The 22,893-nt window shown below is 38.6% G+C and overlaps 1 protein-coding gene across 19 annotated transcripts in view; it reads right to left on the minus strand.

Annotated features, from left to right (window-relative positions):
* MGMT (O-6-methylguanine-DNA methyltransferase) overlaps window positions 1–22,893 on the minus strand; it is a 339,246-nt gene that overhangs the window by 294,409 nt on the left and 21,944 nt on the right. For 14 of the 19 annotated variants that reach the window (XM_065552224.1, XM_065552213.1, XM_065552228.1 and 11 more), the window contains one exon: window positions 19,336–19,383. The exons of 1 other annotated variant lie outside the window; for it this stretch is intronic. In XM_065552224.1, coding sequence (XP_065408296.1) covers window positions 19,336–19,383 — 48 coding nt within the window. Of the gene's footprint in view, window positions 1–19,335; window positions 19,384–20,585; window positions 20,655–22,893 lie in introns of all 19 variants that reach the window. 4 more of the 19 variants (XM_065552226.1, XM_065552216.1, XM_065552215.1 and 1 more) reach the window with 1 other exon arrangement.

Consider the following 22,893-nt stretch of genomic DNA (forward strand, 5'->3'; position numbering starts at 1 on the left):
GATGACCTTGCAGAAAACATCCAGGACCAATCGATAAACAAGTCAATATCTTGCACTGCACTTTGACAAATCCACACACATACCCAACACGGCCCAGGTTCTGTGTTATGCGAAATTTGTCAAAGCAGGTACAAAAGTTGAAGAACTTTTATTTTGCAAAGAAATCACAAAGAAATTGCAAAGAAACCAGTGAGGAAATACTGAAGATCCACAATAAATTCATAGTGGGCTGAGAGTATCAGACTGCCCTGATGGGGCAGCAACCATAACCAGAGAGAACCATGGGACTATATGGGCAATGTGGACTTTTTAATTACATTAGCTTACCTGGTACACCTATTTGGCAAACCAAATGTGCTGAATCTAGTACTTCAAGGTAGGAATACAAATATACTAGATATGAAAGAAAATTGGGGGGGATTCATGAAGCAGCTTTATTTTGGAAATGTCACATTGAAAAGAGAGTAACTAAGATGTTTCCAGTATTATCAGACTTTTAAAAATAATCAAGTGCAAGTGAGAACAATGCTATTACAGAGCAAATATTAACTCATTTGTCTGGATTGTATTCCCATAATGATCAATGTTTTCCTAGAGTCGAACATGAATCTCCAAAACCTGTTCTGCACAACAGTTGACTTCATTCCAATCTTAAGTATCTCAACTCAAGAAAACTTCTTAGAATTGCCAAGTGATCACACACTGAAGACCAAGTTTTCAAATCCAGCAACCCAAGAATTCTGGTTTTCTATTAAAGCAGAGTAATTGAGCAGTCTAACCCCATAACTCTGCAACAGAAAAATACAAGTTAAGAAGATTAAGATTTGCCTCAAGATAAGAAGTGCACAGTTCTGCTTTATTCCATCTTTCTCTGATGACAATCTTGTCAGTGAATGGCTGAGAACTTCCTGACTCGGAGTAAGGAAGCAGCCCTATGTTGAAAAATAAGCTAGCAAGGGAAGAAAGGGGAAGCAAGAAGGTAGCAGGGAAGCATGCTTCTGGTGTCTAGAGGAAAAATAAGAATGGAGATGACGATAGGGTGGAAAGGATTACGGTAATTTAAACAAGTTAAAAATGGAGCAAAAGATGGGACGGGGTTGAGAAGAGAGAAACACAAGAGAAAGAATATACTCTTCATCTTAGACCCCAAAGACCAGTGAGTAGCTTCACATTTCTCTTCATGCACATTTGGATACGTCCACTGCATACACATTGTGATACAGGAGGGCCAGAGAGCAGCAGTGGAGTGCTTGAGGGGAAATATATAAACCCAAGGCTAATTAAGGCGTGGTTCCCTGTAGACTAGGGAGTGTGGCTACAGGTTAATTGGAGGACCTGCAGTCAATTAAGGCCCTGTCAGCAACCTAATAAAACCCCCTGCTTCATGCAGTCAGAGAGAGGGAGGAAGGAGAGAAGACTGGAGGTGTGTTGTGAGACTTGAAAGATCAGAGAACCGAAGTAAGGGAGACCCTGCCCCAGCAGGGGAGGGAGACTCCCTCTCTCAGCGTCTAAGGACCGAAGGTACCCCACCCAAGGGGGAAGAGGGTAAGAAACCGCAGCGGTTGAGAGGGGCTCAGAGTGAGGAGCAAGCCCAGACCCCTCCCCCACTTCCCTCCTTTACCACCTTCCCAGGCCACTAGCGGAGCCCTCGGTGCCCCAAGGGCAGGGGCAAGGGGTGGCATCTTAGCCCCGCCAAGAAAAGCGCAGGACCCACCATACTAACATTGGCCATCTTGTCACAACATAAAAAAAGTCTTTTAATTCACTTATTCTATGCGAAAATTCATCAAGCCTCTTTTGAACTCTTTGAGGTTATAAAGCTTCTCAACTTTCCACAACAAGAGCGCCTCTTGTGATTTTGTTTCTATTGCTTATGAACAGCTTGTTCTTAAATATGTCAAAAACACCAACTAAGAAGTATACACATAGTTATAAAATAGACTTTATAGGAAACATCCCTTTTGAGGTCACTTGACATACATGACACACTAATATTAAAATGAAAGAAAAGTTACCAAATTATACAGACCATAGAAAAAGTACCCAACATCCCAGAAAAGGAAATAACACCAAAGAATAAACTTCGGCCCCAATCCATTGATTTGTAGAAGTTGGATCAGGCTCTTAGTAGTGAGACAATTTATTCACATCCAAACATATTTCAGTATTAATATAAGTATCTGTTATCAAATATATACAAACAAAAACATTGCAGTAAAAACATTAAGGTTGCAGTCAAGACTTCAAAAACTGGTAAATGCGAAAATTAAGATTAGCTGTTCAAACTTAGTTCACCCTTCCATATGATGAAGTCTTCAATTACATGATCACAAATCCATAAGACCCTTGCCTCATTCAATGCACTGAAAAACTTAAGTCTTTCACATTTTTAAAAATAAAACTGAAAAATCTCTGAAACGTCATAAGGTGGTCATAACGACGCCCATATGAGTCATCCGCAGAGTTGGAACCTTGACAGACCTCAACAAATTGAGCAAAGAGAATAACTTGTAGTAGTAGTAATGTTATCCTCTATATGGACCAATCAGTAAATAAGGATGAGATAAAACCAGTGGGTTTCACTGCTATTTGCTAGACAGCAGAGGAATGTTGGAATTCTAGAATCTAGAAGAGAATCCTGGATTCCCAAAGGTTGTATTATCTCGTGATTACAGATTCTTCTGCCCCAGTTCCTCACAGCCTGTCTTTTTCTATACCCCTCCCATTTACTCCTATCCTCCAGCCAAACCCTGTCTCTCCTCTGCTTCTACCCACCCAAATATTATCCCACACCGTATCCCTCTTTCTGCTCCTCACCCCTTCGCATCTAAGTCTGGGTGATTTCTCCTCCTCCATTCTGCCAGAGTGCCTGCAGAGAAGCAACAGCAGCTCAGGTGGGAAAGTCTTGCTTCTCAGTTCAGCTGTCCAGAAGCAATGGTTACTGGTGGCCAGGAGAAGCAACTGCAGAAAAAGTCCTGTGCCGACCTTGGCAAGACCATTCTCAGTACAGATGTAAGCTAGCTGCCACACTATCAAACTTCTGTGAGTATGTGCAAATGGTGATATACAAAATGCACTACTGTAATACAAATATGATAAAGACAAAGAGCATCCTAGCCTATCTTAACAGCCAGAGATAGATACATACCAACACCTTCAATTGCACTCTGAAGTGAGCAGATGGCCCACTTTCTGTCTTCCCTGCTTAAAACAAACAGGTGCATCCTGCAGTAGCAGAAGGTTTTGAGTAGTCTTCAAGAAGTGAGCACATTGCATTAGTTCAGCCTGAGTTCAGAAAGTTTTCGATGATTGTTGTGAGGTTTATATTGATGAGTAAAGGTCATAATCTTTGGGCCAATCAGGCTCTTTAGCCATATATGCCACCCAGCAATACAAGAACTGTGATGGATCCAATAAGAACAGAAAAATGCAACCACAACTGAGAGAAGTAGCAGGTATTGCACCTCATAATGGAAGCTGCATTTTCAGTCACTGGGACAATTACACTTTGCTGCATTCATGAAAACAAGTAAAATAGATTTTACACAAATTATGAAAATTCATTTTTACTTGGGAGTTCCTCCCATATCCAGATGTACAGAGTAATTATGATCAAACCTGCACAAGTTCTGGCTAAATCCAAAAATGATAGATGTGTATCCAAAGTTCAAACTCCAAGTTCTCTCTGATCTACTCCCCAACCCACCCAAACCTTCTGTCTGTTGATCTTCCATTACCAATATCCTCCCCCAGTATAATCAAGTGTTGGAAAATAGGCGAGGAGACTAGTCAATTTCCATTTAGTTTCTGTCTCCCTACAGTCACTCTTTTCCTCAGCCTTCAAACCATACTCATCATAGAGCCCTGTTTGTTTCGTTGAACAAGGACAGGTTAGGTTTTTTTGTATGTTCTTAATAAACATCATACTCCGGGTTTCTATGGCTAAGAGGTGTTTCACCAAGTGGGATTATACATTTCTAATCTCAAAAAAGTAACAAAGATCAAAATATTGTAGCTTGCCCAACAGACACTATCCAACACGCTCAGACTTTTACCATGGATTTTAAGGAATATCAGGAAGAGAAGAAACTAATTACAGTTGAAATATCCTGAATAGAATCTTTATCTGCTGATTTAGCTCAGGAGAGTAAATCCCTATATACTTGGTTATAAAAGAGAGAGAGAGATTACTGATCCCTTCCCAGCTGTTAAGGAGCAATACCTGAATACAGATTTCTTCAGGGATTCCATGATAGAAGACAAAAGTTGTGAGTAGAATGATGTCAGTTCCCAAAGGCATTCACTCATACTTATCCAGAAAGTAAGACATCTCCATAACTTTATGTATGCATTCACAAGAGGAAATGCAAAGAGACTGGAATGACGCCTTTATTAAATGACCAAAGTGGAAGAATCACAAGAACTCCGGCAGTACTAGCCTGAACCAGGAGTAATGTGAGCAACAGTTATGCAGCTTCCTGATCACAGCTATGTTAACTCACCGTTCTTCCTTAAATGCAAAACTCACATTTCCAGGCCCACTGTTCTTTAACAGAGGCTGCCAAATGTGACAGCATAAGCCAGGAGTGGCCAAACAGTGGCTCATGAGCCACATGTGGCTCTTTTACTATTAAAGTGTGGCTTGCGGAGCCCCCCACGCCACCCCCCTTCTCCACCTATCAGATGGGGACCTCTGCCTTGCAGTGGGATGATGAGGTAGGGGTTTCTGTCCAGCGGGGGCGGGGGGGGGTCTTGGGGCTTCAGCCCTGTGGGGCGCACCTGCTGGGCTTCAGCAGGAGTGGGGCTGAAGCCCTGAGCCCTGGCAGGTGCCTCCTGCGGGGCTGAAGCCCCGACCCTGGCTCCCAGAAGACATACCCCAGCTCTTGAACTTCTAAACATTGTTGTATGTGGCTCGGAGGGCAAGTAAGTTTGGCCACCCCTGACATAAGCCCTTATACACACACACAGTTTGATTACACTATATTCAAAAGTCACTTCACCAATAATACTGCCTCTCTTTCAGATTCAAATAAGTATCAAGAAGAGCAGAAACCAAGTGCAAGTCGCCAAAGAAATCTTCAAAGAATTTGCTTGCCTTCTGTATCCACTTGATAAAAAAAGAAATATTTGAAGATGGAATATTTCATTGAGTCAGTGATGAACAAATGCCTCAGCCTAACATTGGGAAGCACTAAGTTTTCAGAGATGCAGTATTTCAGATTAGACATCAATTCAAGTTTACAATTAGTTATATTCATTAAAGAGTCCATGGCATTTTTCCAATGAGTTTGATATAGTCGCCCTATATTCATAGCCCAGACCAGAATTTAAACACCAATCCTATTGCAAAAAGTGTCAGAGCAGATGTTTGTATTGGTGTATGCACATATACTGCAGAGTGCTTGGGGTGTGTGTGTATATATTATTCCCTTCAAAACATAATTAAATAATAATAATATATTATTAAAGAATGGTATTGGGGCTGCAAAGTCAAGCACTCAGAAGTTAGAAAATGCCAGAATTAAGGTTGCCTGTGCAAGCTTAATACAGTGCCCTTGTACAACCTTTAATTTCACAGACTCTATACTTTAAGGCCAAAAGGGACCATCAGAATCATCTAGGTCACAGAATCTCAGTCTCCCATTCTTGGTAATAAACCCATAACCTCTAGCTGAGTTACTAAAGTCCTCAAATCATGATTTAAAGACTTCAAGTTACAGAGAATCCACCACTTAGTTCAAACAAGCAAGTGAAACCATGTCCCATGCTGGAGAGGAAGGCAAATAAAACCCCAAAGATCTCTGCAAATCTGACTTGGGGGAAAAATTCCTTTCTGACCCCAAATATGGCGGTCAGATCCTGAGCATATTGGCATGACCCACCAGCCAGACACCTGAAAGAGAATTCCCTGTAGTAACTCAGAGCCCTCGCCATCTAGTGTCTCGTCTCCAATGGCTGTTGGAAATATTTGCTACTAGCAGTCACCAATGAGCCACATGCCATTGTAGACAGCCTCCTCATAAACTTAGCTAGCTCAATCTTGAAACTATTTATGGTTTTTGCCCCCATTGTTTCCCTGGGAAGGCCATTCCAGAACTTCACTTCTCTGATGGCTAGAATCCTTCATCTAATTTCAAGCTTAAACCTGTTTATGTCCAGTTTATATCCATTTATTCTTGTGACAACTGTCCCTTATCTCCCTCCCTGGTGTTTATCCCTCTGATATATTAATAGCATGCAATCATATCTCCCCTTAGCCTTAGGTTCTCCTTTCCTCTGATCATCCTAGTAGCCCTTCTCTGCACCTGTTCCAGTTTAAATTCATCTTTCTTAAATATGGGAGACCAAAACTGCACACAGTATTTCAGATGAGGTCCCACCAGTGCCTTGTATAATAGTAATAATACTTCCCTATCTCTACTGAAAATAACTTTCCTGAATGCATCCAAGGATTGCAGTAGCTTTTTCCACAGCTGCAGCACATTGGAGTCTCACAGTCATCCTGTCATCAACCAGTATACCCAAATCATCCTCCTCCTCTGTTGTTTCCAACTGATACGTCTCCTGCTTATACCAAAATATTTTAGTCCTTAAGTGCATGATGTTCACTATTAAATTTAATTCCATTGCTACTACTCCAGTTTTCATGGTCATCCAAATATTCTTGTATGATATTCCAATCCTTCTCCGTATTGGCAATACCGCCCAACTTTGTGCCATCCGCAAATTTCCTCAGCACACTCCCACTTTTTGTGCCAAGGTTACAAATGAAAATGTTAAAGACTGATCCGTGAGGAACTCCATTAGTGATGTCTCTCCAGCCTGACAGTTCAACTATCATTCTGACCTGCTGTAGTCTTCCCTTTAATCAGTTTCTTATCCACCTTTCAGTTCTCATATCAATCCCCATTTTCTCCAATTTAACTAATAATTTCCCATGTAGAACTGTATCAACTGCCTTATTGAAATCCAGGTGGATTAGATCTACTGCATTGCCTTTGAGAAGATTGATTTTTTTAGACAAAAAGACAGAGATCATGTTGATCTGTCACAATCTACCTTTTGTAAAACCATGTTGTATTTTATCCCAATTACCATTTACCCCTATGTGTTGAACTACTTTCTCTTTCAAAATTTGTTTCAAGACCTTGCATACAATAGAGGTTAAACTAATCGGCCTGTGGTTTCCCAGTTCATCTTCTCTCCCCCTTAAAATAGGTACTATATTTGCAGTTTTCCAGTCATTGGGTAACACCCCCAAATTTACAAATTCATTAAAAATCCTTGTTTGCAATATCAGAGCCCACTGATTGGGTCCCATTAAGCTGTTTGAGTTTGACTTTCATCTTGGATGTGGCAATTTCTTCTTCCATATCCTTGTTTCCACTAGCACGCTGCCACTACCCCTAACCTCATCACTACCCTTATTAAAATCTGAGGTAAAGTATTTATTTTGAAGTGTTGGGACATGCCTAGATTATCTTTAATCTTCACCTCATCTTCAGTGCTTAATGGTCCCACTTCTTTCCTTGTTTTCTTATCATTTATATGGCTAAAGAATTTTTTATTATTGGTTTTCAATTCTTTTGCAAGGTCCAACTCTGAGAATTACTAAAAACCTAGCACTTTTCCCCTATGCCTTCTGACCTCCAACAGATCGCTTGCCTCGCTGATCGATGGATTCTTCCATTCCTTGTATGCTTTCTGCAAGGGGTTTAAATTGAGTTTAAAAAGTTAACCATTTAAACGACTAAAAATATTTTGTTTAAACGGTTAACCGATTAAGCGGCTGGGGCCACTCCGACTGGAGCCAGTATGGCTGGGGCCGGCGCAGGGCCATGGGGTTAACGGTTAAGGCAGGTTAACATTTTACATCCATACTTTCTGCTCTCTCTTAATAACCTCTTTACGATGCTTGTTCATCCAGTTTGGTCTGCAATCCTTTCCTATGAATTTTTTCCCCTTGCTTGGGATACAGGCTTCAGATGGCTTCTGCAACTTTGATTTATAGTAATTCCAAGCCTCATCCACATTCAGATTTTGAGTTCTTCAGTCTAGTCCACTTCTTTCCATACAGAAGGGACGGTGCTCATATATTGAATAGCCATTCATTCAATTTTATCCTCATTGTTCACTGTGTGACCCAAGGCCTTATTAATTGCACTGCACACTATTCAAACCTTTCTCTAAAGACAGAATTAACAATTTCCTCATGGGATTTTCTACAGTAATCTTCACCATAGTGTCTGAGTGCTCCACAAATATTAATGAATATTGTGTTGTTGGGCAGAGTGGAGGTCCACTGTACCAATATCATGTTCTTGTGAAGTCATTCCTTCCCCCGCTCAAAAAAAAAAAAAATCTGGGGATAAATCACCTCTTTATTTTAGAAATCCCACAATATCTATCGGAAAAAGAAATACACATTGTACAACTGATATCCACAGCAAACCTTCAGGTTAGCAGAATAAAACAATGTATTTCAGGCCCATATACTTTGTTCTTAGTGAAGTTGTAATACACGCCTTTCAGTTGTTGAATAGGATTGTAATCCAGATCAAGATTTTTGAACCTAGAAAGTTACTCTGAGATATGTTCCACACTACTCATGTGCCATACAGTGTTGCCTAATTAGCCTTCTCAGTGTATAGAATGTAGAACATAGCAGAGGAAGTTAAAAATTCTGTGTTTCCACAAGTGCATAATCATTAAAAAAAAAATGTTTGGCTTCACCCATCTTGCTTTCAGACGCCCTATCTAAACTTACTTCCTAGATCAATTCAATTTCTCACACAACTGCAATCTTCAAGATTTTCATATAGAAAGCTATGCCCATCAATCATAATCTGTGTTATTAATTTGCTATTTTCTAAAATTTAGAACCAAAGGTTTCAAGTCTTATATCCATTACAAACACAGTACCTTTTGATTTTCCCCAATGTTTTGCTAATATTCACACTGATCTACTAAGTAAATCCAACATTGTTTGTTAAGCCAAACCTGTAATTTCAGATGATGCGAAATCACACGCTGCACTCTTGTTTCCTGGCTAGTGGAAGTTAGGAGTGAAATGTCCAATCTTAAATGCTTCCACATTTATTTTACCGTCCCAGGAACTAATACCAGTGACTAAAGGAATTAGATTTCAAAAATAAAAAAGGACAACTGAAAGGAGTCTGCCATTACAGCCATTCTCCATGTCGGCCTTCCCCTGAGCCTACATAAGCCACCCACTGAATTCTAATGTATATGGTTCATTCACCCCACACATACATAAAACACACCTGTTTTCTAAAGCATTTTTTAAATAATTTAACAAAAAAGTTCTTTATAATACATTAATTTTGCACACACAAAAAATATATCAAAGGGAACAAAGTGATCTTCTGTTGTCCCATCATATTATGCTACTAATCCTCTTTGGGTAGTAATCAAAAGACCCAAAATGCCAAGCTATAAAAATTTATTTCCAAGTAGTAGAGGCCTCTGGCTCTTTGGCAAAATCTTCAGTCAGTTGTGTTGGCAGGCAAGGAGTTCTCTTGGTCTGTCATGTGCAAAGCTTTCAATACATTTGTCAGGGCTCTCTCATTGTCTTAAACTATATTTTTTCTTTATTTTATTTCTAAGGGAACTAGGTGTTTTGTTTTTTAAAATCACAAATCCATTCTTCACTAGATGAGATATTTTGATCATATAAAGGAGTCTTTTCTTCAAGCACATATAAAAAGCATACACTATTGTACTGGCATACCAATTTTAGAATTGTTCCTTGTATTAGAATATAGCAGGGATCAGTAGCCTTTGGCATGCGGCTCATCGGGGAAATCCACTGGCCGTCCGGGACGGTTTGTTTACCTGCAGTGTACGCAGGTTCTGCCGATCCCAACGCCCACTGGCCGTAGTTTGCCGTTCCAGGCCAATGGGGGCTGCAGGAAGCAGCAGCCAGCACATCCCTCGTCCCACTCCACTTCCTGCAGCCCCAATTGGCCTGGAACGGCAAACCGTGGTCAGTGGGAGCTGCAATCGGTTGAACCTGCGTACGCTGCAGGTAAATAAACCGTCCCAGCCTGCCAGTGGATTTCCCTGATGTGCCGCATGCCAAAAGTTGCCGACTCCTGGTATATAGTCTACTGTACTTACACATGAAATCTTAGTTGAGGGTTATTCTCTGACAGAAATCTAGATCTACTTGGTCTCCAATACTTGCCTGTAACTTATTTTACAAAAACTCTCCCTAAACCAGACAAATACAAATGTTTGTTTTATTCCGCACCCCCTTGCCACCTCTATCTCCCAAAGAAACATTTTTACAACATTTTAATTAAATAAACAGTACCCAGTGTAATAAATCTGACAATATTACAAGCATTTTGATATTGGAATAGCTGTCATTACTCAAAATTACAGTGAAGCGCCTGCAAACTTTTCATGTAACAAAGTTCCATGCCTTTTATATATTCCAGCTGTCACATATAGTGAAAAGGGTAAGAGAAGACAGTTATATATAAGGTGTAGAGTCAGTGCACTGTATGAATTATAGGCAAAGGTGTTATTTGGGTAGAAATTTTCCATGAAGAATGTCCACAATATTTTACCCATCTTAAAAAAATAAACTCTGTTTTGTTGAGAAGTTCTAGAACCTTCATGCTTTGGATTGAGAATTTGAATTTGGCAGTGTATTTGCCCTGGTACAAGGGATTTGCCTTTTTGCCATCTTTATGAAAAGAGTTTTGCAGCTAAATTCTCTGAAAATTCAATCTGTAATGTGCATGCTACGGCCCAGACTACAGGGACTGGGCAGGACTTTCTCAGCAAATCTTCTTCCCCATTGCTAGGGGCAATGTGGCACAAAGCACAAGATCTGAAAGAAGGGAAAATGTGTCTTTTGTGCTCTCGATGCTCTCCTTGCAGGCACTCAAGCAACATGAAGGAGGAGGAGGAGACAGCCTGAATCAATTACAGAGATGTGAAGAGGGGGTTAGATAGGGTAGGATCCAGAATGCGCATGGTAAAGAGTCAGGAGATACGGTGTTGGGCAGGAGCAAAGCAGAAAGAGAGATCTCCTGGTTAAGGCAGGATGAGCACACAACATGTCAATGTTGTTAGTCACTTCACTTAATGCACAACTGGTATGTGCTCAGATATTATAATAATAAGCATGGTTTAAGAACTTATACAGAACAAAACGATAGAAAAAGAGGGAACTTGATGCCCTGGAGAACTGTATTCTTGCTAAGTACTCTGAAAAATCATATTGAATACCCCAAATTAGGGGACACTTGACAATTTTAGCCTTAATATCTCTGTGCCTCAGTTCCCCATCAACATAAGAATAAATACCATCTAATCTCACAGAGATGTTATGAAGATAAATAAGACCTTCTAACACTAAGATTCTAAAATTTGGTGCTGCACACTTAATGAGGAGGATAAGAAGCAATTTTGGATAACTACCTATACACTGAATGAGGCAGGGATCCTGTGAGAAAAATATTAGTACGTGATGTGACTAAACACTATTTTAATGATTATGAAAAAAGCACAAGATCTGAATGAATGAAAGTTGCACAGGCAGCCTTAAACATGGCATTCAGTGTACTGAATTTTGTAATTTGGTCTACATTTAAAAGTTAGATCGACATTGCTATGTTGGTCAAGGGCACTATATATATGGAAGCATTACTATGTCGGTAAGGGATATATATATATATATTACTATGTCGGTAAGGGATATATATATATATATATATATATCCCTTACCGACATAGTAATGCTAACCTAACCCTCAGTTAGACACAGTTTTGTGGATGAAAGAATGCTTTACTGGCGTAGCTACTTCATTTGGTTATCCCATACCAATGGAAAACCCCTTCTGTAGGCTGTGTCTATACTGCAGGGTTATGCCTCATAGCTATGCTGACACATCTCCATAGTATAGACATACCCTTAACATTCTTTTAATTTAGTTTATTTTATATTTAAAAAAACCTAAAGGTTTAATTAATTGGTGAGCACCTGAAATTCACAGATAATAAAGAGGATAGCCCAAGAATATGGACGATGAACGGCGTAACTCTGGTTGCGAGGATGTGAAGGTAGGTTCTTCCCCACAAGGCCACAGAGCCTCTGTAGCTACTGCTGCATTCCCCTCTGTGATTATTATGTCTCCTTATGCAGGACGGTCGAGCTGAAGAATGGGATGTCATGGATCTATCTTGTATCTCAGCTGGACCACTCTTCCCACAAGTGTCCGTCCATTAGGGCAGATGCAGGCCCCATAAAACACAGCTGTTTGGGATTTGCAGCCTGCTACCCCATCTCTGGCACAGCTGAACCATACCAATTCTATTTCATGCATTCAATACCTTCCAGAGTATTTGACCATTAATATGCGTTTTAGCTACATTAAAAAGTGTCATACTTTCTCCCTTTCTCTCAGTATCCTACCCTTGAATCAGAAATTCATGCAATCTCTCTTACTTGCCTTACATTTCAGGCACAGATATGGGTCTAGAAAGGACAACATTATCTTTATAATTGAAGTAGTGAAAAATACCTTTTCCTTCTATGGAAGCAAATACATGCGTTCCAACAAAAAACACTATTGTTTCCTTTTTTGGCACTGAGATATTTTTCAATTTAACTGTTATTTTAGTCATTTAAAATTCAATCATTTTAATCACTGATCTAATAAGGCATTTTGAATGTGAGTTCTCTAAAAAATACAAGATCCTTGACTATGAAATATATTTATTTCACAAAATCAGAATGAGAAACGAAGCAGAGACTTAAAACTGGACTCCTTCTTAGGCATAAGAGCAGGGGTATTACAAGATTTAGACTTGCTGCGTAACAATGAGAGCTTAACATTTCCAAAATAGAGTATGAGACTCATGAAGTAGAAAAATGGACAGATGCTGCTATCCCTGTTTTCATAGTCTAAGCATGAACCCAGGTCTGAATCACTATTTTCTCTCATTCTGATTAGCCTCTGCTCAGAAAGCCATTCTTTGATATTAACAGTCTTGCTAACTGTTAACCCAAATGCAATCTTTCTTAGGAAAGCTGGGTGAGACAGTTGTGGTGCCACTCTAGTGGGAATTAGAATCCTCAGATTTCTTTAACCCCTGCCAATCAGGTTTCAGACTTCAGCAGGAGACAGAAATTGCATACATAGCACTGGATTATGACTTCCATCTCGTGATGGAGAGGGAGGAAAGTGTCCATTGCTGATTCTTTGCTATATTAATGCTTTTTATAATATACAGCAGGAGTCACACTTTTTCCAGTGCTAACCATATCTTAACAGTGTTTCATGAGTAAGGCCAAATTTTGGCACGGGTACGTTTATTAAACGTCATGGACGGGTCGCAGGCAACAAACAATAAATCATGGAGTTATTGAAGCCTGAGCCCCGCCGCCACACAGCTGAATTACTGGAAATTTCAGGAAGTCATAGAAGTCTCATAAAATCACGGAATACGTGACCTTCATTACTGACTCATAGCCTTATTCATGAACCACTTCATCCCTCATTCACCAAGCTTTAGCATCCCTGTGGCAACTCAAGCAACTGCAAACATGGAAAAGTAATACTAAAAGTATGTATTTTTAATTTTGAAATGCAAATTAGTAAATGGAAAAAAGGAGAGACAGCACCATGTGACCAGCCATTTCTCCAAGAGACAAAATGGTTGACAAAGCACAGTTTTTGAACTTATGCCACAGACCATGGAAGTGTTGCTGACACATCTGCAGTCCCTATCATCGGTTCAATGGACATAAGTGAGTGGTTCTGCTACTTTAAGAGAGATCCCAAGTGGTAGAGATCTCGAAAGGTAGTTTAGCAAAACTGCTCGTCTGCCCCTCAGGGCTCTCATGAGCATACCAGAGGTTTCTATTTTTTTACCCCTCCTATACAACATGTGCTTGACATCACCAAATGGGTTAGTAGGGAAATATCAGCATGCTAAAGAAACCATAGCCATTGAACAACCAACCCTATGTCCCTATCTCACGTGAAATGATGAAGCTGGCTGACTCAGTGTTGAAGAGAGTGGAGCTCAAACAAGACCTAGCACGCTGAGGTTCAACCTAGACTACACATAGTGTGTTGGTAGAACTCAACTGGAAGGACTGCCTCAGGGAGTGCGCCCACCATTATAGTAGTTCCACAATCTGGATGTGCTGTAGATCTTTTGTGGCTGCCGGCTGTGCATAGCTGAGAGAGAAGATGGTTTTTAGAGCCATCTGCATGTGTAAGAGAAGCGTATCCTGTTCTTTCAGATGAAGACCCTTTTATTCCTGTCCTTGAACCTAGACTACCATAAAGCTCTTTACACCTTGAGACCATCCAGAAACGGAAACTAATAATAAGCATTGCATAGCAAAACCAGAAAATTACACTTGTGCTCTAATCAGCTATGGTCATTTGTTACTGTACCTTAAACATCTAATGGAAAGTATTTGTTTTAATTTATACCAACCTGCCTACACTTCTCTCAATTCATTGCCACAACAGATTCAATCAGCTAAGTGTGTTTGATATACACACTCAATAGAAGTCAAAATAAAATAAACCAGTACACTGAGCTGCTGTTTTGTCTTGGGTTTTTTTTTAAGCTGGGTTTTTTTTTTTGGGGGGGGGGGGGAGAGATGGGACGTAAAGAGTGCAGGACAGGAAGGAAAGGGCTGATTGGAAGATTCCAGTTCCATGGTTTGGTGCTCATAGTAGTCACATCACATTAGCGCTTAAATGTGCCATTATATGAAATAAAAAAATGGAATTTTACTGCTATTTGAAAAGCAAAACACCAAGTGTCAGTGCAGTAGTATATAACAATCAGGGGGAAGTATTTTATCAATTAAAATGCAATGACAATATCCTTTTACCTATTTAACAAATAATTTTTATAAGTAAAATATCTGTATCTAGATACAGTCTCTAGGAAAACATTACACAGAAGGAAGCAAAGAATCTCTGGTTTTTTGTTTTATTTTCTAGACAAATATATAATACAATGAAAAATCTGAAGTGCTATAGGTAATGAACATTAAGCTTTCCATACGATGCCATCAAGAGTTACTGTAAAAGTGGTATAAATATTACATTTAAGAACTGGTTATATTTTGAAACTAAGCGAATACAAAATTTAACTATCATAACGATTCTGTATTGGTATACATATGCATACCCATTTACAAAAAGCATAAGCATATATTTAAGTACACCCTCTGTTAAGTACACCCTCAGTTAAGCTATGCACATAGACATACATATGAACTTATTTTGTCTGCAAGGAGAAGAAGAGAAGAATTTTACCAGATATTGGTACACCAAACAAAATGTACTGCTTCTTAGATTTATTTTCATTTTTGTTCTCTAATCCAAGAGGTAAAGAGTGAATTTAATATCAGGTAACATTTCATAATTTTTATTATCATAATCCACAAAATTCCAAATCTGCTGTTTCTTGCATTCTCTGAAAAGCCAAAGTCAGCTAAATAAGAGATAATATAACTAGGCATAACACAATAAAAGATATTACCTTCACAATGCATTATTGCTGCCAATTATAAGAATCACTTCAACTTAATTTCAAAAGCACAATCACCCTCAACTGTAACAGTCTCTTTTTTTAAATTTCAAACAGTATTACATTAAGGCAATAACTCACCTTCCAGCTATAATATCAGTCTCCCTTATTGCAAAAATACATTTCATAAATACTTCTCATCGACAAGTCAAGCTAATTCAGGTTAATTTTATTGTATTTTGGTGCTATCTCACATTTGTGTGCAATTACCTTTATCATTTTATTGCCATGCCAGAAAGTAATCAGAGCAATTATTTGAAAGAGGTGGTGTATAAACTCTAAATCACACTTGCTGGCATTTTTGATAAAATAGCAGCTTTATCTCAGAAAGTGGCAGGGACATCGGATAAATCATGCATCAGTCAAGTGTAGCTGACCCCCAAGTGCATTGCACAATATCAGAAGTGCTTCAAAAGAAACTTTCCTACATCATCCATCATTCTTCATAATACTAAAATAGCTACACCTGAAGAGATGGAGCTGGAAAATAATAATAAAAAAACAAATCCAAGCAATATGGTTCAAAGCCATTAACTGTGTTCTCTTTTAAACTAAAAAGATAGTGGGAAACCTGGACTTTGCTCATAAATGAATATGACTTCATTGCAATAATCAGCTGTAAAGTGAGTAATATGAACAGTTTTAAATATAAATGAAACACCTAATATAACTGTGTGCAAAAACCAACGAAAGATTACCAACACACACAAAGATACAGACAGACTCAAAATATATATGAGACAGAGCTATATGTAACAAAATGGCAGATAAATTATCTGTTATGGGAACACATTATATTCCTGCCCTAACAAGAGGCGATACAGGAAGATTCACATTAATATTGTGGTTTTGATTCTGCATTTCAGGGGTATGAGTACTATGTGTATAAATATAGAATAACTCATCCTAAGTAGGACACGGAGCCCAAAAGAATCCAGTTAATGTTATGATTCAAACAAGAATGTCTGCATGGTTAGTGGCTCCTAAGTTTCTGAATCCTAGCAGCCAGACTACGGCCACACAGGGGAAAAAATACCACCGTATTTGCATACTGCTGCGTATGCAAGTTTCTTCAGAAAAACTCATTCTCGGACAACATATTTTTTAACCATACTCTCAAGCATAAAGGAGCAGGCACTCCACCTTCCTGAGAATTACCTCCTCTCAGTTCATAGGCTCATGCCAGGGGCTCCACCTCATTTACACTTATACACATCCTGAGCGCACACTTGCATTAGACGCCAGCAGCCTTGTACTCCCATGATGGACACTGCACAAGGCCTTGCAGGATCAAGGCTTACATGTTAAGTTGTGGTGCAAATACAATGATTTTGGAAAACACTCATCTTTATATCTGGCTTTGTTCAGAAATCATTTTCTCAGTTTCAGCAAACTAAATGCTCCTGTAAAACTGTTCAGTGAATCATGCAGTCTTTTTTTTTTTTTTAAAGGGTCAATTATCATCTATTTCAGATTCATGTCTTCTGTCACTCTAACGTGGTCTAACTTGTCAGAATAATATGTTAAACCAATTATACATTATAAATAGGCTTTGCAGAATTCAATTTTTGTTTTTTCATAATTTTGACTGGCATCGATATTTATTTTTAAGTATTGTTTTATTTTTATCAGTTTAAATTTTCCATAGTTGCAGGAAATTAGGCGGGGAAGACAATTATTTAAGGACAGCAGATGTTCAGATTCAGAAAGTTAAAGCTTTACACCCTTTAAAACACAAATTGTCAACATCACATCAAAATATACAAATAAAATATCCTTAAATCAATCTCTAACAACTTTCCAAGCAGTATTTTTCTTACCTTGCCTGTCTGTAAATTTCTATCATCATCTATGGAAATACTTTTTTGTCAATGTGTGAATGGTGAAATCAATGTTTGCTGACATTTAACCAGTAAAAATCTAATCCTTTCAAGCCTAATTATAAATACCTCTAATTCTAACTAATGAAACAGAATGTGTTACTATGTACAATTTTATTGTATGCAGAACAAAAGAAAGGAGTCAATATTATACTAAAAAGCGACAGAGAGTCCTGTGGCACCTTTAAGACTAACAGATGTATTGGAGCATAAGCTTTCGTGGGTGAATGCCCACTTCGTCGGATGCATGACGATATACTACTATCTGCTATTATGTCTTCACACAGTACTAGTCAAAATCCTTCTCCCTACATTATACCAAATCAGGAGAGTTTGAATTTATTTTAGTTTTAGCATTCTGCCTCCTCAGATATCAAGAGAAACCCCATCCAACAACTAATGAAAGTAAGTGGGGAAATGAAAAGGTTAAATAGACCATAAATTATTATTAGTTTCATTTAGTTTGCCAGCTATATCATGTCTAGCTGTGAATGAGATTGAACTACTGATTCCTTTAGAAAGTCCCCGGTTGTTTGAAAATGAATAATATTTCTCTGCAATTAACCCCAAAATACCTGCTACAGGATATGCTTTCAGGAAGCAAGTGTACACACAAATATACTGCAGGAATACATTAAACACACAAAGATGGTTTAGAAAGAAAAATCAAACACAAAACACAACAAATCATGTTTCTTGATTTTTTCCCTGTATCAAACTATTCCACTTTTTAAAAATTAAAAATACACCTCTACCCCGATATAACGCGACCCAATATAACACGAATTCAGATATAACGTGGTAAAGCAGTGCTCCGGGCGGGTGGGGCTGCACACTCCGGCAGATCAAAGCATGTTCGATATAACGCGGTTTCACCTATAATGCGGTAAGATTTTTTGGCTCCCGAAGACAGCGTTATATCGCGGTAGAGGTGTAATAAGTCACTGAAAAGGGTCTAGAAAGATTGACACTGATTTTACACTAAGAAAAAACGGTATTTCCACTACAGGATACACAAGATGGAAATGCACAAAGATACTATTCCAAATACATTACATTACACCATGTAAACCAGATTGAAGCTATGGGATATCTGCCACTATTTTATTTAGACATTTTTATAGCAGTACCAGGATTACCTATACAAGTTTGATTTTACTAAATATTACATCCCATGAGGCCTGATATTAATCCTGCCACAAATGTAATGAGTACAGTGCAAAAATAGTATTTATTACTTGTGGTCATTCATTACTGATAGTCCTCTTGATGATTTGAAGAACAAAGTCATTAGCAACATTAGCACTGGCTACAAAGGGAAAGACTTTCCATGAATTAAATAGATGTTCATTAACTAATCTTTAGGAGATAAAATTTTCACATAAAAAGGTTTTCTGCTTTTTTCTGAGTTTTCTGCTATATTATGACGTTTTCTTACTTTTCCCCATAAACACAACCATCTTCCTAAACATCTGAGCCTATCTCAACTCATAAGCACAAAACAACCAAAAAGTCACAAAATGATTCTGTAATAAAAAGATATTCATTCTGTTATAAAGGCTATACTAATTATGAAGGGGCAGAAAACAGAAAACTTTACACTAAAAATACAGCACTGTCCTATTAGTTTATGCTCTATGGAAGATAGATATGTGATGGGGAAAGGTCCACTGATGCCTGTTACCAACCATGACAGAGCTACAGAGATTTACAATGCAGCATCAATCTTGTCAACTGAATTCTTAACACTGACTGCTGGACACTAGGGAAAAACACAAACTATGTTATGTGAACTCTTTTGTAATGCTGTTACTTTTTGTGTGTACCTAAATGCAAGGATATTTTCACAGGAACTTACTTTTTGATGAAGTCTTGATGCCATGTTAAGTACACGAAGGAGTTTTGCCTATAAGAAAGGAAAAGGAAATCCTGTTAGAAAAAGATAAGGCTACGACAACTCAAATTTCATAAACCGTCGACAAGAAAAGCACGTCAACGTTATCATTTCACCTCTTATTACGCGATATACTGTTAGGATTATGATTATAAAAGTGGGCTCTGAATTTCAGGGCTTGCAGTATCAAAAGGGGGATGGACTGCTTTTTTGCAAGCAAACAGGAATTTTAAAGTTCACTAGGTCATCTATCATCTGTAATGAGCCATAATCAACAGATGAAATGTGGAGGACTTCTCTCATCACAAGCCCTGTAAAACTTTGATCCACAGGATAAGAATGCACTTTAAGAAGTGCCCCATTCCTGTAAAAATATTACTTAAAATAATAGACTGTGCTTCTGAGTTATTAAATACTAAGTACCTTTTTTGTTTTAGGAAATACATACGTATATTTTAAGGAAGGAAAATAAGGGAGTTATGTGAAGGGTAGTCTGGATCTAAGAGCAAAAGGAAGGCAGATTCCAAAATAAAGTACGTATTTTACATAGTACTTAAGCAAAGCAGTTTCATCGTAACTGCTGTCATCCTATATCAGCTGATCTCAACATCTGAATTTAAATGTAACCTGCAAGGAGGGGGGGGGAATGGGTGGTTTTCAGATACAAAAAGGGCCTCAAAGTTCTTTCACACATTTTTGTTTTGTCCTTTAAACCTTAGCTATGATGTGTAGTTACACTGATGTCACTGCACATGTGCAAGCCCCTAGTGTAGCCATGCTGCACTGCTGCAGTAAGTCTACACCAGAGTCTCAGAATGCACCGAGGACCTGCACTGATGTAATAAGTCTACACCAGAAGCCTGATCCAAAGTCTACAGACGTCAATGGAAAGACTCCATAGTGACTTCAATGGGCTTTGTACCAGGGTCTAAGGCAGGGATAGGCAACCTATGGCACACGTGCCAAAGGCGGCATGTGAGCTGATTTTCAGTGGCACTCACACTGCCCGGGTCCTGGCCACCGGTCCAGGGGGCTCTGCATTTTAACTTTAAATGAAGCTTCTTAAACATTTTAAAAACCTTATTTACTTTACATACAACAACAGGTTAGTTATATATTATAGACTTATAGAAAGAGACCTTCTAAAAATGTTAAAATGTATTACTGGCACGCGAAACCTTAAATTAGAGCGAATAAATGAAGACTCAACACACCATTTCTGAAAGGTTGCCGACCCCTGGTCTAAGGGTATCACAAGTATAGTTTTGTCTGTGTTTCTACACCTGTGCAAAAAAGCCCAAAACAAAACAAAATCAATTTACACAAGACCTTGGAAGTATTAGAAATGTTAAGTCTTATTTTTTCTTCGTTTGCTGGAGGTCTTTCTTATAAACTCGTGTGTGCATCAGGAGTGTTCTGAGCCCTTAATTAGAGGGGTGGAGGTGTTGAATCCTTAACAAGGAGATCACTTCTCCCAAGTGTTTCAGTTAAATGTGTGTTAAAATAAAGAGCTTTATATAGCCTGAATAAAAATCACATCTTCTCTTAATCAGGCTAATCTTACATGTGATACCACAGCTACCACAGTTGTCCATAGAGTTTCAGACCTAAATTTCTAAGGTTAAAAAATAAAAAGAGAGAGAGAGAGAGAGAGAGAGAGAGACAGACACACACAAATATTTTAAATAGTGACTAATGATTTTGGATGCCTTAATTTTTGATTGCTCAGCTTGAGACACTTCATTTGGCGTTAATTTTATAGGTACTTTCTGAAAATCAGGTCCCTTAAAAGTTATTTTGTTCTTGCATACCCCAAAATGTAGACACCTGAACTCACTTGGCACTTTTGAAAATCTTGGCCTTAAGTTTTAAAACCCCCATACTTTTGACAGGTCATCTTAATATAGCATAAAAGGAGAAAAAAATGGAAGCACATGAAGTTTTTTCTTTAGCAGATAACCTTCAAAAACTATCAACTTTCACCTTCAGTAAATATGTAAATTTGTATTGTTGATCTCAATCCAGGTACTCAAGTCAAATAAAAGAAACATGAATTTGTGTAGTTTTTATTATTATTATTATTATTATTATTTAGAAGCTTTGCTATGGCACTGATCTAAATATAATTTTTAAACAGATAATAAATTTAGCCTTTCAATACATGTGATTTGAGCATCATCATCCCCATTTGACAGATCAAGAAAGAGAGATCAGACAGGTTGAGTGATTTGCCTAAATCACCTAGGTGGTCTTGGATGGAACTAGGAATGGACCAGAACTTTTGATTCCCGGTCCGGTGCCTCAATCAGAAGACCATGCTTTCTCTACTAAAACAGACGCCAATCCTGGGAAGAGTCATCTGAAAAATGAGGCTCCAAGTTACCATGCAGATCACTTTGCAAGATCAGGATCACAGTCTCAATTGAAACAAAACAGAGCTAGAGTTAACACAGAGGCATAGATCAAGTAAATTAAGCCATGTACCAAGAATACCACATTGCCAATTGTAAAACAAACAAAAACAAACAAAACAAAACAGTTCCACAACTAGTATAGTATGTTGGAAAGTTAGCAACATTATTAGGTTTTATTCTATTAATAACTTCTTTTTTTGAGTAACTGACAAAATTGCCAAATGGTAAAGTATTCAGCAAGTGTCTCTTTTGGCATTCGCTACCTCTTCCTCAACAAGAGCCACCCATCCATCTGAAGGGGGTGAAACACAGCTTTAATTTCAATTTGAAAACCTGAACTGAAATGTTCATGACTTCTTAAAAATTGCAAACACATTTGCAAACAGAACTCAAAAGTTCCACAACCTGTGCACATGTCAATTTCCTTTACATTGCAAATACTGATTTAATTAATTTCAGCCCAAATCCTCTCCTTTTCATTCAAAAACCTACAGAACTCTGCTGGTCTGCATCTCTCAAAAATCCCTCTGTGCCGCCAGAAATTGAGCCCTTCAGGAGCACAGCTTCATAAGGTAGCACTGGTGAACTCATCTACATTGCTAAGACCCATGCAGTGGAATGACTTCTACTTCACATCCTTTGGAGAAATACACAGCAGGATCTTTGAGATGTTGTACTCCATGTTGGTCCCGCTGTAGATGCACACGCACCTCTCACTCACAAAAATCAAGGGTTTTTTTCCCAATTGACAGCCTCCCCTAACTGACACATGTGGCTCCTATGTGAGGGCATAAAAGGCAAAGCAGACGCAACCTTCCCTCAGCCCCCTGACAATTCAAGGCTTTTGGTAGCGGAAGACTACAAAAAGTGTGACTGAATGTGTCTTGTGAGATGCACACTAACTATAACACCTCACAGAATCACAGTTACCGTAGGGTAAGTCACCGTTCTTTCTTCCTCAAGTATGTGTGTGGAACCCATTCTAGGTAACCAGAAAGCAGTATCCCCTCAAGACAATGAGAGGAGGCATTTCAATGGCATCAATTGAACAATGTTGCTCTCTGGGACTTGATATTTAAGACATAATGTTTGACAAAGGTCACTGGGG

The sequence above is a fragment of the Chrysemys picta genome, chromosome 7 (genome assembly GCF_011386835.1).
Source record: "Chrysemys picta bellii isolate R12L10 chromosome 7, ASM1138683v2, whole genome shotgun sequence".
NCBI lineage: Eukaryota > Metazoa > Chordata > Testudines > Emydidae > Chrysemys > Chrysemys picta.